The following is a 17,866-nucleotide window of genomic DNA, read 5'->3' on the forward strand; positions in this document are numbered from 1 at the left end:
GTAGTAAACCCATTTTATGTAACTGGGCAGGAGTAAGGTAGAAAGATAGAAAATTTTAAGTTGGATGATTCTATCTTTAGAGGGGATAACAGATTTATTGTAGGTATCACTGAATCTGGACCAGTCCACCTCCTCAAACGGTATGTCCATTGAAACCCATTTAGCCTGGGCAACCAGGAATCTAGGTTTGGAGTCCATCACTAGAGCAGAGTAATAAGTAGTGATCAATTTAGTAGGGTCAGGTTGTAGTAATAACTTTTCTAAATGGGTGATCTGTAAAGGATTATCTAAAGTCCCAAATTGTGTACACACTGCATGGCGGAGTTGATAATAAAAAAATTAGTGGGAGGGCAGGTTAAATTCCACTCCACTCTGGAAAGTCTTAAAACCCCGGGTAGTGAACAGATGGCATAGGTATTAGAGTCCTCTAGAAGACCAATGTTGGGGGTCAGGCAAAGAATGGAGTTCTTGCAAAGTGGGATTATAAGGAGGGACATTGTTGAATTAATATTTATACTGTCTCACTAGAGTTCTATGACTGAGCTATAGGTTTTGATGTTTCAGTATTTATTGTATTTAATAAAGTTATTTTACATTTCTATTTTATAAACCAATAAAGGTGCCGCAGCCATTTAATACCACATATTTTGTTGTCTGTGTATTTAATATTAATGGTTGATGTTTTATTATTTAGGGAACAAATATTCGGTCTACAATCCCATGCTTTACTGAATAAGTCAGATAATGTCCTGAAATGGGTGCAATGCTAAAATGTCTGTATAGTAGGTGTAGCTATCATAGAGACCCTTATTAACTACATTTCTTAGTACAGTCACTGCAGGCTACCAATCAACACTCGTTGCATCCACTCAAACACCCAGTGTGTAATAAGCTGAGAGTGGATGGCTATTGTACTGTGTTTGGGTACCACTATCTCAAGATCATTTGCATTTATGTCAGGAAGTTATTTAAGAAGATTGAGATTGTATAACAAGGCTTACATTTTCCGAGTTGGAGGACGTAACCTGCGCAAAGCACGTGGGACCCCTTTACTGTCAAAGTCTGTCTGGTAGAAAAATATCCTAAGGTCATCATCTAGCAGAAGCCATACAGGGGAATTCAACAGGCCCTGTAAAATAATAATTTTTTTTGTTAGAAAATGCAGAACAGATTCTATGTACTGTCACTGCATTGAACATAAAATACATACTGAGTGACACAAATGCACAAATATCAAAATGTGTGTTTCATCCAGATCTGTGCAGTAACCCAATATGACATTTTGCCTTTGTGCAAGAGGAATGAAGACTGCTGCTATCTCACCTTGTGCAGTGACTGGTCTTGTATCCGTCCTCTCTTGTACATTTCTGAAGGCAGACTGTAGTGGATGTGGCCAACTGGTTTCCTCCTACAGTTTTGCTCTCTGCACAGGAATGATGTCACTGCTACTTTTACAAGATATAAATAAACAAACTGCTGGCGCACACTACTCTATGATAACAATCAATATAAGGAGAAGGAGCCCCCCCCTCGCTACTCCACCCTGGCCTCATCCTCTTCTTCTTCCTCCACAGGCCCTTCGCTGGCACCTCCTGAGCTCACCCACCCTGCACAGCCTGGCACATACTGACAGCGGGCCCCAGCCCTCCATTGCTCTCTAAGTGCACCAGGGACCAGCCCACCACTCCTCCCTCCTCTGCAGCCGGTCCCCTGGCCCCTGCTAGTGTGTTGGCTTGGCTGTTCCCCCCCTCCCATGGCAGTCCTGCCGCTCACAACCAATGTGTCCCTCCTGCCTGGGGGAAGCGCCACACCCCTTTAAAATGCTGACTAAGGCAAATGTCTTGTTTACCTCACGGCAAATACACCAGTGGGGGGGGGGGGGGGGTAGGAGGTAAAACCATGGCTCAGCCACCTATTTTTGCCATTCAGATGACCACAAGTGTAATCTAAGCCTAACACTCTGACACATATTAGCCCCCTAAATACCTAGAACCAGTGACCACTGGGGCATGGAAGACTAAGGCTGGCCATACACCAGTCATTTTTTTAATTCAGTCAGTGTGTTGAATGAAAGACATTGGGGAGATTTTCCCACCATCAGAATACACTCATCAGCACCGGTGGCTATAGCTGGAGGTGTTGATTGAAAGAAAATTTGCCAACAGGTTGGTTGTACAGTAGTTGATTGATAGGTTGAATTGTGTACAGCCAGCCTGTCCATACATGGATTGAAATTCAGCTGGTCTTTGAGAGCCAGCCAAATTTCGATCCATGTACAGCCAGCTTAAAGTGGCACTAAAGCTTTCTTTTTTTAAATAACAAATATGTTATACTTACCTGCTCCGTGCAGTGATTTTGCATGAAGCAGCCCTGATCTTCTTTTTGGATCCCTGTTGGCCCTTCTGGCACTTTCCCTCAAGCAATGCCCCCAGGGAAAGCCACTCGCCCAGGGGCACGGCTGCGTGTTCATCCCCGAGCCACTTCTCTATGCGTCCCCACCCCCCTGCTCTCTCCTCATTGGCTCACTGGCTGTGATTGACAGCATCAATGGGCTCCCACTGCTGTCTCAGCCAAAGAGTCCATAGACAGCAGAGGCTGTCGAGAACGTTGCTGGATCAGAGGTGGCTCAGATAAGGATTAGGGGGGCTGGGAGACCACTGCACACAGACTATTTTTTACCTTCATGCATAGAATACATGATGGTAAAAAACCTTGAGCCTTTAGAACGACTTTGAGGAAAGACTTGCTCCTATCTGCAATAAGCTCAAGGTATAATGCTTTAAAGATACTCCTTTCAGGCCTAGTCGATTGACAGAAGCTCAAGAACTACTGTTTAAGCCCCTTCACACTACAGTGTTTTGATTCATGGGCAGAATCACTGCAATTCCATTCGTGATTTCAAAAGATGTTACATAGTTAGTCTGGCTGAAAAAAGACAAAAGTCCATCTAGTTCAACCATATGAAAAAAAGGAAGGCAAAAAACCCAGCAAAGCATGATCAAATTTGCTCCTGCAGAGGAAAAAATTCCTTCCTGATCCCCGGATATTCTCTGGCTCAACTTTACCTATAAATGTTATATCCAGCTATATTCTGTGTATCCAAGAAAAAATCCAACCTTTTTTTAAAGCAATCCACTGAGCTGGCCATAACCAACTCTTGAGGGAGTCTATTCCACATTTTCAAAGCTCCTACTGTGAAGAAACCTTTCCGTGTTCGGAGATTAAATTTCTTCTCCTCCAGACATAAAGAGTGCCCCCTTGTCCTCTGTGATGACCGCAGGGTGAATAACTGTACACTGAGTTCACTATATGAACCACTGATGTATTTATACATGTTGATCATATCCCCCCTTAATCTCCTCTTCTCAAGAGAGAATAAATTCAGTTCCTCTGATCTTTCCTCATAGCTGAGCTTCTCCATGCCTCTTATCAGTTTGGTTGGCCTTCTCTGTACTTTCTTCAGTTTCCCAATGTTCTTTTTGTGAATTGGTGCCCAAAATTGAACTGCATATTCCAGATGAGGTAGTACTAATGATTTGTACAAGGGTAATATGATGTCTCTCTCTCTGGAGTCTATACCTCTTTTAATACAAGAGAGGATTTTACTCGCTTTAGAAACCGCAGTTTGACATTGCATGACATTATTAAGCTTGTGATCTACCAGAACCCCCAGATCCTTCTCCACCATTGATTCCCCCAGTTGTACTCCCCCTAGTATGTATGATGCATGCATATTCTTAGCCCCCAAGTGCACAGCCTTACATTTATAAACATTAAACCTCATTTGCCACATTGTTGCCCAACTAAATAGCATTGAGGTCGGCTTGTAAGTTGAAGACATCCTGTAAGGACATTATTCCACTACACAGCTTGGTGTCATCTGCAAAGACTGAAATGGTATTTTTAAGTTTTAGGTTGGGCGACACACCTTGTGCAATGTGTGCAACAATCACGGCAGAACTGCACTGCGTGACACCTAAACACATGGTTCTCCAATTTATCATTTTAGCAGAACGTTTTGAAATCGGGGGTGGGGTGGGGGGGTGGATTCGGGTCGATTCCACTAGTGTGAATGGGGCCTTAATGATCAGTGTTACGGGTTCTCTGAAAAAGAATATTGTTGTTGAGTACTGTGATTTTCCCAGAATATATTAGTGCAGATTTATAATTTTACTGAACAATCTTGTTCAGTCCAGCCATTGAACATCTGGCTCTTTGTCAGACTCGTCACTCGTTTTTAACTTACTGCACCTGTGACTTTGTTCTAACTGAGGTTCAAATTTCTGGAATAGCAAGTCAGATTTTCTGAGCGCAGCAAGTTTTTCAACTGTCAGTACGTGTGATTTGAAACTAAGGGCATTGTTTAACACAAGGACATAGCTTGAATACCAACACATAAGAAACCAATTCACAAAAGGAGAGCATTTGAATTCTTAATATCTGGCAGTACTAAAATGAATAAAGGAAAGTTAAGGAATGTCATATAAATTTCTTAAAATATATTAGCAAAGACTGAAGTTAAAAATCTAATTTCTAATGATATGAAATGAAATACCATATTAAGTTTTAAAATGATATAAGCTAAGTTAAAAACATTTAAAAAATATAGTACTTTTCAAGTAAATGAGAAAATGTAATTTTGGGGGGCAAAGCAACAGTGACACATTTAAAAAAAAATTTCAAGTGTCTTCACAGAGGTGTTGCCAGTATCAAACGATCTGTCATAGAGATATAGCCAATAAATTAATTTGCTTAAAGCAAATAGGCTGTTCACTTTGCAAGGGAATTTACCTCTTAGTGAACGTGGTGAAGTTTCACTTTGCAAAGAATACCCAATCACATGCAAGGAAATTAGGAAAAACATTATTTTGCTTGGACTTGATTGGATGATGGAAGTCAGCAGAGCTTCACCTAATTTGCTAAGCTCTGGAGAAACTTCCCTTGAAAAGTGCAACTTCATCTGAGTTCTGGAGAGACTTAAATGACTTGGAGACCGGTGAAATATTTGATTTGACCATTAAACGTGAATGAAGTAGGTCTAGGAGAAGGAGATTACGTTATTCATCAAGATCAGGGGATGACAGAACACCTAGTGATACTGATGAGAAGTAGAAAAAACAGTGCCTTTTTTAGATCAAGAAGCGGTAAGATGTGTAGACAAGGGCCCCCCGGAACCCCTACCAGACTGGACAGGAAAAGGGAAAATAAAAGACAAACCTACCCAAGACAGAAAGACACAAGCAGAAGTGTCAGAGGAGAGAGAAATAATGGGGAGTAGTGATATACAAATTTCTGACAGGAAAGTCATACACCTCTCAGATTCCCATTGGCCCCTAGACATACACACCTCCTACAAAGGGGGTTGTCTTTTTCAACAACTAGCAATATGGATGAATTTACAGTCTACAAAGACATTACTTTGTTCTTTGGAAAGTGTTTTAAGGTCATTATATGACCAAAAAGCCCCAACATTGTAAGCAGACGTACAGCTGGACAATGAGGATGAAGTAATGCTAGATATTTTAGCCTTGCTATTAGATAAGAATGAGGCCATGGAGGAACAGGTTACCACTTCCAGAAGATGAGCCACCCTAAAGATTTGATCAACAAGGATGCCCCCCTCAGTAAAAACAAATGGTTGAGCCTGTTCCTGGAGATTGTACAGATGGATCTAAGGACTATAGATTGGACAGCAAGAGACCAGATGAATGACAGGCTCTCATTGAACTAAGGGAAACCAAACACATAATAATAAAGAGAAATGACAAGTTGGGAAATGCTCTTCTTCTGAATAAAACATCCTATGAGATGTCAAACGACAACTGGATGACCAGACCACTTATAGACAACAAGACTCAAATCCCTTCCCCATTTTGGTAAATTAAGTCAATGAATAACTGAAGATGGCTATTACCCAGGCCGGAATACGAAAATCTGAGAGTACGGGAATATAATATAATGATCTAATGTAGTCTTCGCAGTAAGGGACCCCTTAGAAAGGGTAGGGTGGTACCTTGACCACCTATTAAAGGACATGGTATGCCAATTAAAATCGTATGTACAGGATGCCAGTGATGTCTTATCTAAAATAGCAGAATTGGAAGTAGAAGGGGATTTCTGGTTAATTGGAATAGACGTAGAATCTCTTTACACGTCAATTCCACATCTTTGCGTATTATTAGCAGTAGAATTCTTTCTGAATCACTTCTTTCCTGGAATGGTCCCACAATATGAATTGATTTTAGCATTATTAGAATTTGCACTAAATAATAACTTCTTTCAGTTTTCAAGTAAATATTATCAACAGATACAGGGACCTCAATGAGCGCATGCCTCCATTTAGGTATGTGGGAAGTATGTTTACACCTCATCAATGTACCAATGCCAGGTACACACATGGCTGAGGTACACTGATGACGTGTTTGTCATATGAAGAGGAGAGATTGACACTCTCCATCAATTTATAGGTCATCTAAATCAGAACGATAGGAATATCCATTTGACTTACTTTGACAGAAATCAGATCTCTTTTATAGATTTGTCGATTTTGGTAGAGCGGGGATCTTTAGTGACCTGTACTTTTTGTAAGGTGACTACTGTAAATACTTTATTACAAGCTGACAGCCATCATCCAACATGGCTAAAAAATGGAATACCGGTGGGTCAGTGACTACAGAAAGGAGGAAAGAGATCTCTATTCTCGATTTTGAGAACAGGGATACTCACATAGACAGCTACGTATGGCTAAACGAAGAGCTGCCAGCTATGATAGTAAGACCCTAAAAAAAGACCTGGTAAAAAGAATCTTGAAGGAAAAATGAATACTGCCGGCCCTGTAAGGCTAATTACTCCTTTTGGTTCCCAATGGGATAAAATAAGAGGGATGCTCCAAAAGAATTGAGGTATCCTTGCCAATTACCCAAGACTCGCTAAAATTGTGGGTAGTCCCCCCAAATGGTAGCCCGGAGGGCACAGAATCTTGGGGAGATCTTAATTCATTCTGAATTAGTTAAAACACTGACCAGTGGTTGGCTTTCTGGCTATTCGAGAAGATGTGGAAGATTGTGGAAGATGTGCCAGTATGTAGAGTAGACTAATATGTTCATGGACTCCCTTAAAGAAAAAAGGTTTGAAATTAGAGATCTAATTAATTGTTCAACCACTAAGGTGATATATATGATCACTTGTCCATTGCAATAAATCTATGTTGGCAAAACCAAAAGACAGATTAAAGAAAAAAATCTGAAAAATGCAGAGAATCCACTAGCCAAACACTTTCATAAATTTCCTGGGGGGAGTTTGGATGGTGTGAAAGTTAAAGGTATTTATGCCCTTAAACTCTCTCAAAGACAAAGTGGCTTTAATACTATCCTGCACAGGAAAGAAAAATGGTGGCTATATAAGTTCCTATTGGGTTTAAATACTAAGATGAACCTCCAAGTATTCTTAGAGGAATAAGACTATATGGTTGGTTTCAGCGGTTCTCCCGTCTATCCCTATAGAACATGGGTGTCAAACTGGCAGCCCTCCAGCTGTTGCCAAACTACAAGTCCCATGAGGCATTGCAAGCCTGACAGCTACAGGCATGACTCCCAAAGGCAGAGGCATGATGAGACTTGTAGTTTCGCAACAGCTGGAGGGCCACCAGTTTGACACCCTTGCTATAGAACATTCGATTAGCATATGTTGAAATTAGACAACAGATTGGATAGTTCAATTCAAGTACCCAACAGCCATGGGGATTTTGAAAATGTTTCATTATCATATAATTTGCTATAATTATTATTTTTGAGAACAAAGTAATAAATATTGATAAAAATCTGTACAGCATAGTGTTTCTCAACCTTTTTTTCAGTCAGGGCACCCTCTAAAATTTTGGAGAGTCTTGAGGCACCCCATTCTAAAATGTGAAAAAACTATTCTAATTTTTTTTACACAATGCAGCAGCATCCACATGTAGGACACCCATTGTTAGAGGTGATTTATTCTTCAAAGCAAATACACTTTTGCACACTAGTACTGACTAATATTCCAATGTTTCTCTTCTCCCTCAGTTTTTCTCTCTCTCATTGAGCTGACGTGACCCCAGCCCTGATGGAGGGGGACAGGGGAGAGTCAAACAAGGATGTTGTGCAGGCAACCAACATCCTCCTTATCAACTGATGATGCCATTGGTTGTCAGGATGCCGGCACCTAGAAGGTCGTAATGGTGCACAATGAACATAAAATTGATGTTGCCCTAGTCACAATAATGTCACAGACATTCCAAAACAAATAATGAGATGAGAAGACAATAGATAATACACCATAACAAAATCAGTAAATGGAAGGAATATGGGAGTGAAGGGAAAGGTGAAATAATAATGGTCCAAAATGAGGACCAAAAGGTGTAACAGACAATAAACTGTGACTGTTGGCCAAACGCATGGAAATGATCAGGGAAAAATAAAATGTTAACTAAATCACAGTAATAGTGGGACATATGAGTCCGTCATAACATAAATGAAATAACGTGAATTCAACTGATGAGAAAGTGGAGCAAAATGTGAAAAATACAAAATGAAGTGCTTAAATATTAAAAGTGGACAAACCACTTATCACAGAAGAATGACAATAACAAAGCACAGTGAGGCCAAAAAATGTGACCATGCAACTAAAGGGTCATAACACACTGTGCATCAAAAAGCCATGTGACATGAAACAACTAATAAGTGACTATATAAATACCATAAATAAATGTGGCAAACATATAGAACGCGACTAGTATAAAACAGAAAATTGTGATACAGACGCATAATGAAACCAAATGAATGTATTACTGTGCACTGTAAAATACAATAACAAAATTAAGAAATAAATATCATGTGACTAAAAAAAATCATAAATGCGATATAAAGTCCATGTGCAAGAACGTCCAACAAACACGCATCCAAAACGAAAAAAAAAAAAACGCAACGTGGATAGGTAAATGATTAGTGAATCCCACACTGGCTAAAATGCCTCCTCACCTTTGCGCTCAGACCCTAAGGGGCCAAAAGGCTTTCAGGATAATCACTGCAGGGGCCATTTAAGTGGAATCCCAAACGGCGATGTAGGGATGATATCCCCCTCACTGGTGGACCATACTGTTCAGCGGTGGTAATATATCTTCTAATGCATATAGTTCAGGACGATATGAGAGCACTAAGATAGATTAACCACACTGGTGGAATATGGTGAAGAATATAGGTGTTCTCATTTAATAACTTATTTACACCTTATATAGGATCGATGCATTCTCCTGTATGGAGGAACTATATAGTTAATAAGCTGTTTCTGGGCCCAAATTTCAGAAAACTGTACATGCGCAGCTCAGTGTACAATGTCAGCATGCCTTGATGTCCAAATGATTTAACTCCCTGCACACATGTGTGGGAGCTATGTCATCCTGGGCTTGCAAAATAAGATGGCCAAAGATGTCAAACCCAAAAGAAGACTTAGCAAAGATGTTGACACCAGCAAGAAGACTCATGCCCAATTGCTGAAGTGAAGATGAGTATTGGGCACTTAAGTTCTGCTTTAAGTAAGTTTAAGTACGATTAAAATGTTGGGTTTGATTCCCTTTTAATGACATTGTAATGACATTTGTATGATCCAGTTAAATGATAGAAAGGAAAGGGTTAGTGTGCATGGGGAGTTGTATTGTGCTCCTGACTGACATTTTTGATGGATGTGGAATGCAGTGATTGGATTTTGAATTGGATTTTATAGAGCAGTGTAAACGTGTGTTCATTGTTATTTCTGCAATCCCGTTGCAATGCAAACGTGCGGTAAATGTGTGGAAAGCACATTTCAAATGCAAGCTGTTTTCCCTGAAAGCCTGCCATACTTGACTTAATCCGGAGTCTATTGTTCTTGTACATTGCCCCTAGGTTTACTTGTAAATTATACATATTAAAATAAGCCAAACTAATATTGAATTAGGCCAGATCTATCAACTCAGCAGGATTATAAAAGGACTTTAATAAAATGTCAACCAGCATTTAAATTGCAGATTACATTTAATGCTGTTAAATGTACGGTTTATATACCCGAGCTGTGATAATAGCATGACCACTATATTACAGTTGGGGAAAAGAGAACTGGAGTATGACTTAGATGCCAAGCAGTAGATGTAAAATCACAAGAAATCCTGAGATGTAGAAAATGGGAAATAAAAATACTGGTATATAATGGTATTACCGTTGTATGAATACAACGATAGGCCATATATTGACTATGGGATATTATTTCTAAGCACTGCGCTGTAAAAACAAGTTAGAAGATTTAACCAAAGGTGGGCAACCAAAATATCAAAAGCCATGGAAGATGTCACATTCAATGGATATATATTGCTGATATAGAACAGAATTTTCCTGAAAATAGCGGCAATCTTTTAAGACAAGAACATTAGTGTGACAATAAGTGAAACATTTTAAAAGAACCATCATAATTATCCCACCTGTGACTGAGATATGAAAGGTATGCACTATAAGTGGTACTTAAAAGAAGGTTTAGATAACTGGGGAGTAAGTGAGATTTGACTAATCCTAATAAACTATAAATAGGGTGTCTGTCAACCATACCTTCATGTATGCATTGAGAAGGGGGATGCGACCTTCAGCAATATCCTTCTTGTTTCCAACATAAATCTTTGCTACAAGACAAGGACACAGACAGATGCTAAGGACGAAAGAAGCAACTGATCATCATACTGTCAAATACAAGTTAAATTGGGCTGCAGAGGAGTGCATATCCCTTAACATGAAAAACTAGGGGTACAGACAGCGCCAATTACAAAGGAGCCACAAGAGACACAAAAATGTTCAGTCAGATCTCCTGAGAAAGGAGAATTCCATTTCTCAGATCACAGACACTACAGCCACATACCTGGCAAAGGGGGCAGGGAGCAAATGTATGGTGCAGCTCCATTCTCTGGTCCATAATTCTGCTCTAGCTTAGAGTGCAGAGTAAAGAACTCGCTGTATCTTCTGTATATAAAATACTTACTGCCTCCTTTTGTTTTAACCTCAATGACAAATGTCTATGAAAGAAAGAAAACAACCAATTATATTAAGCAGTGCGCTAATAGTATTATATACAGCAGGGGACTCCAAACTTTTCAAACAAAGGGCCAGTGTACTGTCCTTCAGAATTTATGGCGGCTGGACTGTGGACAGCTGGAGTAGAAAATGTCCTGGGCACAGCATCAGTGAAAATAAACATGGCCTCAGGGTTGGTGGTAATTAGGAGTAGTGCCATCATTGGTATTAGTGGAGGAAATCGTGCACCATTGTTGGTATCAGTGGAAGACATAGTGCCCCATTGTTGGTGTCAGTGGGAGGAATAGTGCCCCAAGGGTAAGATGAAGGCTAGCAAAAGGCTGCAGTTTGGAGAATGCTGATATACAGTATATAGTGCCATACAGTATATTTTTGTTTATACTGTAGAATTATAGTATTAAAGTTTGGTTTTCTTATTGGAGGATTGTGCCTCCTGTTGTGAATTTGGCTGATCAGTGTACTATACCAGTGAGATACCAGCCCCCGTACACCCTTTGGTCTTTTCTTGAACCTTGTCCAACATACACACCTCACATTCCAATATTTATCAATCTCCTTGACCTCCTGCCAGCAACTGCAGAGATTGTGGTGGGGGAAATTGAGGAGCCTCTGAGTACAGTGGGGACCAATGAGATTGACTCCCAAAAATGTAAGTTTTCCTAAATACTTCTGCTGGGGATTTTACTTGAAAGGAGCAGTGCTTGGTGACACAGGGAGTGGAGGTGATTTAAGCATTCACTCTCTTTTTCAGTAGACCTTCAGAAGCATATTTTTATATTTTACTGGCAGTTGTTTTAACCCCTCAGTGAACCATCTCTAATCAATGCACATTAAAGTGGAACTTTAGTCAGGAAATTAACCGCTAGGTCACTTCAGGATGGCCCCTATTGCAGGTATAGCTATGTAAAACATTAAAAAATAAGTGCCTATACTGTTTAACTAGTTGCCGACCGCAGATAGCCGAATGACGGCTGCACTGTGGCCGGCCAGTTCTGGGTGGACGTCATATGACGTCCCCCCAGAACGCGCTCTCCTGCGCGCCCCAGGGGGCGCGCACCCGGCGATCTCCGTGATCGCTGTGTCCTACGGACACAGCTGATCACGTGATGTGGTAAAAGGCCAATCATACCGGCCTTTTACCACGTGATCAGCGGTATCCAATGACACGCTGATCACAGGGAAATGCAAGTGCCGGTTCTCGGCTGCACTTTACTCACGCTGTCAGATCGTGAGGAAAGTACTGCCAAGAACCGGCAGTTGTCAGAGCGGGGATCGGCACCGATCATCAGGGCACTGATGATCAGTGCCCTGATGATCGGTGCCCAGCAGTGCCACCCGCAAGTTCCGCCCACCTATGCCCAGCAGTGTGCCCACTAGCTCCGCCCACCTGTGCCCAGCAGATCACCCACCTGTGCCCAGCAGTGCACCCACCTGTGCCCAGCAGTGCACCCACCTGTGCCACTCTGCAGTGTCACACACCTGTGCCCAGAAGTGCCACCTACCTGTGCCCAGCAGTGCCACCCACCTGTGCCCACCCACCTGTGCCCACCCACCTGTGAACACCAGTGCCACCCACCTGTGCCCACCTGTGCCCACCCACCAGTGCTGCCCACCAGTGCCACCCACCAGTGCAGCCCAACAGTGCTGCCAGTCAGTGCCACCAGTCAGTGCCTAGCGGTTGTGCCAGTCAGTGCCGCCAGTCAGTGCCCAGCAGTGATGCCAGTCAGTGCCATCTATCAGTACCCATCATCAGTGTCACCTATCAGTGCCGCCTATCAGTGCTGCATATTAGTGCTGCCTATCCGTGACACCTCATTAGTGCTGCCTATCAGTGCCGCCTATCCGTGCCACCTCATTAGTGCTGCCTATCAGTGCCCTTTAGTGCTGCCTATCAGTGCCCATCAGTGCCGCCTATCAGTGCCCATCAGTGCTGCCTCATCAACGCACATCAGTGAAGGAGAAAAATTACCTGTTTGAAAAATTTTATAATAGAAACAAAGAAACTTTTTTTTTTTTTTAAATTTTTTAATTTATAGCGCAAAAAGTAAAGCACCCAGTGGCGATTAAATACCACCAAAAGAAAGCTCTATTTGTGAGAAAAAAATGATCAAAATTTCATATGGGTACAATGTTGCATGACCGCGCAATTGTCAATCAAAGTGCGGCAGTTCTGAAAGCTGAAAATTGGCCTGGTAAATAAGGGGGTATAAGTGCCTGGTAGGCAAGTGGTTAAAGCCCAGTAATGCACTCACCCTGCTTTGCACATGCTCAGTTGCTCTCTATTTTTTGACACTTTGCTGAAAATGTAGAGGTCAATCTACTGACAGCCTAAAGATTTACTGCTGCTCAGGGGTTCTGAGCTTCAGCAAAATGGCAGCCTCCAGCAGGAAGAAATCAGGAACAATGCTGGAGGCAATTTACAGCACACACTAATTTTGACAGTATAATTATTAATGTGGAATGTATGTTTCTTGCTAAAGAACATTATTTCTTTTATCAAGTTGTTATAGGCAAAGTTATGCTTTAATGCATCACAGACCACTCAATTCAATGTATGTACATCTCAGTTATCACTGACTTGTGTGCAAGCATTAACCCATCAGTGACCCATTGTGAGCATTAAACCATCAGTCTCCTGTGTGTGTGCATTGACCCTCAGTAACCAGTCTCTAGTGTATATACATTAAGCTATCTGTGAGCAGCTTCAATTCTTCGTACATTAACCACTAAGTGACCAATCTCCAGTGACCAATCTCAAGTGTAATGTATGTATGACCAGTATCTGGTGTAGGATCATTAATTATCCACAGAGACCAGTCTTCAGAGTACATGCATTAACTATGTCCATGTACGAATGGTGGGCTCTTCTTGTAGGCCATAGCGACCAATTAGAATGCCTGCTTCAATTTCAACTCTCCAGAAATTACATTTGCAAACTGACTAGCTGCTATGGGAACATAAATATTCTTGCTAGCACACTTTTCCTACATAGGACACAACATTTTTTTAGATGTTCTGCAAAGTTTTTTTAACTGGTATGTTAGGGAAAAACTAAACTGTAGTAATTAACTGACAGGTACTTTGCTGCTTTAACAGTCAGATACCATATTACTTGTACAAACTGAGAAACTGAGCTCCTTACATAATATACTGTGAACCCACTTCTCTCCTCAACATCAGCAATGTGGGCAGAGACTGCAACATCTCCCGGCAGTTGTTCATAGTCACTAGATGAAAAAAGAAACAAAGATCTAAGGACATAAATAAATAATCCACAAACTATGAACTAATTCCTTATCTTAACAAATGTACTACCAATGTAATTTTTTTAAACTTGTCAAACTGTATCTCAGATGTACCTCCACTTGAAGAGGAACTCAGTCAAATGCTACATGCATCCAACCTGGTCACACAGCACAATCCAAGGTGATTTAGGAAAAAGAACACTTTTTGAGAAAAAAACATTTGCAAATATAGTTAACAAAACAGGTCAAAAGCCCCTGAAGCCACCAAGTCTGCCTTAAAGAAGCTCATGTATTTTTCTGAGCTGAGCTGAGTGACAACTAGTAAATATAGAAGCTCTTTTGGCCATACTTCTGTGGGTCACAGCAGTGTATTTAGTTCTGAACTCCTTTTGACCCAGATTCAGTCAACAGCAGTCTATAGTCCGCTGTTGGCTGACATCAGAGAGCCAGTCCAGGCTCTGCAGGGATCCCGACAACAATGGCTGAGCAGCAGCTCCCGCCCATTCACAGTCCAGTGCTCCTGTGAACACTGGAGGGGCAAAGCACAGAGCAATGACTGACAGTCACCGCTCTGTCCTCAGAGCAGACCTAAGAACTGAGCGATCAGCTGTCTTTGATCACTCAGTTCTCAGTGTAGAGCCGGCAGGGGACAGCTACAGCTTGGCTCGATGCTGTAGCCATCTAGGTGAGAATGTGTGTTAATTTTTTTTGATACTGTACTTCTTTTTTAAAGTTGAAAATTGAAGCATCAAATATCTCAGATGTGAACTGGAGCAAAAGCAATGTCAGCTTATTTACTCTTCTAAAAATGCTGTCAGGCATAAAACATTCTCCAGGCCTCACTGGTACACCTGAACAATGCTACTTCATAATATAGAAAAAGCTTTCCAGTCCTTTCATCTTGACTTGCTGAAGATGGTACTTGGCATATAAAACTGAACTCAGGCCATCATTTTAATACCTTTAGAGCAGTAAGAGTTGAACTATCCAGTGCGACTAAGCCAAGTTCAGGCTATGCAAATAGAAAAAAGACTGAATTAACATGCTGAGTAGGTAAACCATCTACTAATCCCTCTGAACGTATTCAAATGATGGTGCCCAGAGTTCAGATTTAACATTGAATTCAACAATAAATGCTGACTTTTTGCCAAATATCCATTAGTGTAATATATTTGTTATTTAATGCCTACTTTGTCTTACATTTTCTTTCAAATGGTAAACATTTAATAGAGTGATCCGGATTGTATCACCTATTAATATAATATAATATATATGAACACTCTCATTTTGCTACGTGTTGCTTACCTCTCATCTCTGAGCTGACGAGGGAGGGACATTGTCAGCAAATTTCAGTTTTGGCACAACCTCATCAAATCTGTAAACAACAACCAGTTAGGACAATAATGTCTGAAATAGTATAGTTGCTATATAAACACATTTTCTATAAGACCTCTTTCATACTGATGGTCCGATCAGGTGGTCTGGACCATCTATAGATCTCTAAGGACCAGCAGGTGTCAGTGGACAAGTCGATAAGTTCTATATTCTTAAGCGCAATGAAGAACCAACCATGAGAACAAATTCCATACAGTGCATTCACTGGATAGCAGCCACTGCTGCTGTTAACATCATGTGAATGAATCCAAAAGTTCCAAAGAAACCATAGGGCTGTGGGGAGTGTAATGATGAAAAAACCTCACCAGGAGGTGTATCTTTATTGGGAAAGACAATGGATAAAAACGTGAGTACACAAGCCTGTAGCTTAAGAGGAAGTCTGGGTCAGGATGGACGGCCCGTCCACTCTGATGGAAGTCTGCTTGGTGGTAGGAATCGCCTGTCAGTCAGTGACGTAACCGCGATGCCCGGGAGATGGAGGGGAGGAACCAACACTGTGGCTGCAAGCAGGAGAGAAGGACAACATGTTTCCAGGTTACCAGAACGACATGTTTCACACGCATGCACCTTTTTAAGTGACTTCAAGGGACTTGAAAAGGCGCATGCGTGCGAAACATGTCATCCTGGTAACTGGCCTTCTCTCCTGCTTGCGGCCACAATGTTGGTTCCTCCCCTCCATCTCCCAGTCATTGCGGTGATGTCACCCGGGACGCCGCAATCACGTGGACCCTGTCTATCAGTGGACAAATGTCTGTTGATACCTGCTGGCAGGGGCGGACTGACCATTCCAGCACTCGGGCACTGCCCGAGGCCCGATGTCAGTAGGGGGCCCCATGAGATGCCCCCAGTACCTTTCATTGGCTTTTTCATAGGCTTTTTTGGGTGTGGGCGAGGACACAGGGGCCCCATGATCCCCTTTTTCCCGGGGGCCCCATGAGTTGTCAGTCCGCCCCTGCCTGCTGGCATCCAATCCAATCCAATCCTGTATACCAAAAATAGATGGATGGTGGATCAGATGGCAGTCGGATGGAAACAGATAGGCAATCCGTTTCCATCCGACCGCCCCACAGAAGACAGCGGGCAGTGTCTGTGTCCACTCTGCAGCAGCGGAGTGGACACAGAGCTGTCATCCAACTGCTCAGCGGGGATCAGTGGAGAAATCGCCCGCTAAGCAGGCAGATCAGCTGACAGGTCCGCCCCATCTGAAAGGGGCCTTATCTGCCAAAGTTGTTTTATTGCATTAAACTTTTGACTGTCCTGCAAATCATTGCATTGTTTAGCAGTAAGGCACTATGCATCTTTGTGCCACTTTGTCACATGACAAGTTTCAGCCCATTGTTTTAAACAGCACTCGTTCAGATTGGTGCAATTTATAGTCGTAGTAACTTTGGAAAAGTGCCTGAACAACTTTGATGTGACTTAGTACCAGAGAGTGTAATGTCAGATCAAAGTCGCACTCAAAGTTACACTCCAAAGTTGCACTGGAAAGTATGCGACTCCATAGACACGCAAGTGTGAATGGAGCTTAAATGATAATTTGTGCATGTTAATTCATGGTCCACCTGATCAGAGGTGGAGCAAGGATTATTATTTCTGGAGATATACAGTATATATATATATATATGTGTGTGTGTGCGTGTGTAACATATGCGTGCACGGTTCAAGAGATTATCAGAATTGAAGATGTTTCAAAGAAAGATGTTGCAATATTCAGCAACACACAACACTCTTCCTGTTAAGTAATCCCACTGTCCCAATGGAAGGTGCAGTAGACTTCCTGTTGGTTAATCCCACAGAAAGACACAGCAAACACCTTCCACTAATCTGAAATGACAGATAACAGAAAATAACAGCCTGCATTCAGCTAGCTAACCTAGAAATACATATGTGTGAAACATGACAAGTTCTGCTAAAAGTTAAAAAAATATATTTTTGTTAAATTTTGGATATAGAGAAGGGTTGGGAGCTCTTTCAGATTTGTATTATTATTTGTGTCTGTTTTGGGGATTTGTGTCCATATATTCCCTTTACTTTCTGGATTCGTGCACACCTTGGTTCAGAGCCGTAAGTTTTTCTGCAGGTATTCTGCAAGGGCACAACAAAACCAACTGTTCTCTATGTGCCCTGTTCACACCACAACACTGG

At 41.6% G+C, this 17,866-nt stretch overlaps 1 protein-coding gene across 1 annotated transcript in view; it reads right to left on the bottom strand.

Annotated features, from left to right (window-relative positions):
• NCF4 (neutrophil cytosolic factor 4) overlaps nt 1-17,866 on the bottom strand; it is a 43,648-nt gene that overhangs the window by 24,108 nt on the left and 1,674 nt on the right. The window contains exons 2-6 of the mRNA XM_089681949.1: nt 15,632-15,701; nt 14,224-14,308; nt 10,909-11,062; nt 10,605-10,675; nt 1,002-1,129 (exon numbers count right to left, since the gene is read on the bottom strand). Of these exons, the coding sequence (XP_089538075.1) occupies nt 1,002-1,129; nt 10,605-10,675; nt 10,909-11,062; nt 14,224-14,308; nt 15,632-15,663 (470 nt within the window). The 5' untranslated portion in view covers nt 15,664-15,701. The remainder of the gene's footprint in view (nt 1-1,001; nt 1,130-10,604; nt 10,676-10,908; nt 11,063-14,223; nt 14,309-15,631; nt 15,702-17,866) is intronic.

The sequence above is a fragment of the Staurois parvus genome, unplaced genomic scaffold (genome assembly GCF_062004578.1).
Source record: "Staurois parvus isolate SC_StPar_1 unplaced genomic scaffold, SC_StPar_1.0 ptg000282l, whole genome shotgun sequence".
Taxonomy (NCBI): domain Eukaryota; kingdom Metazoa; phylum Chordata; class Amphibia; order Anura; family Ranidae; genus Staurois; species Staurois parvus.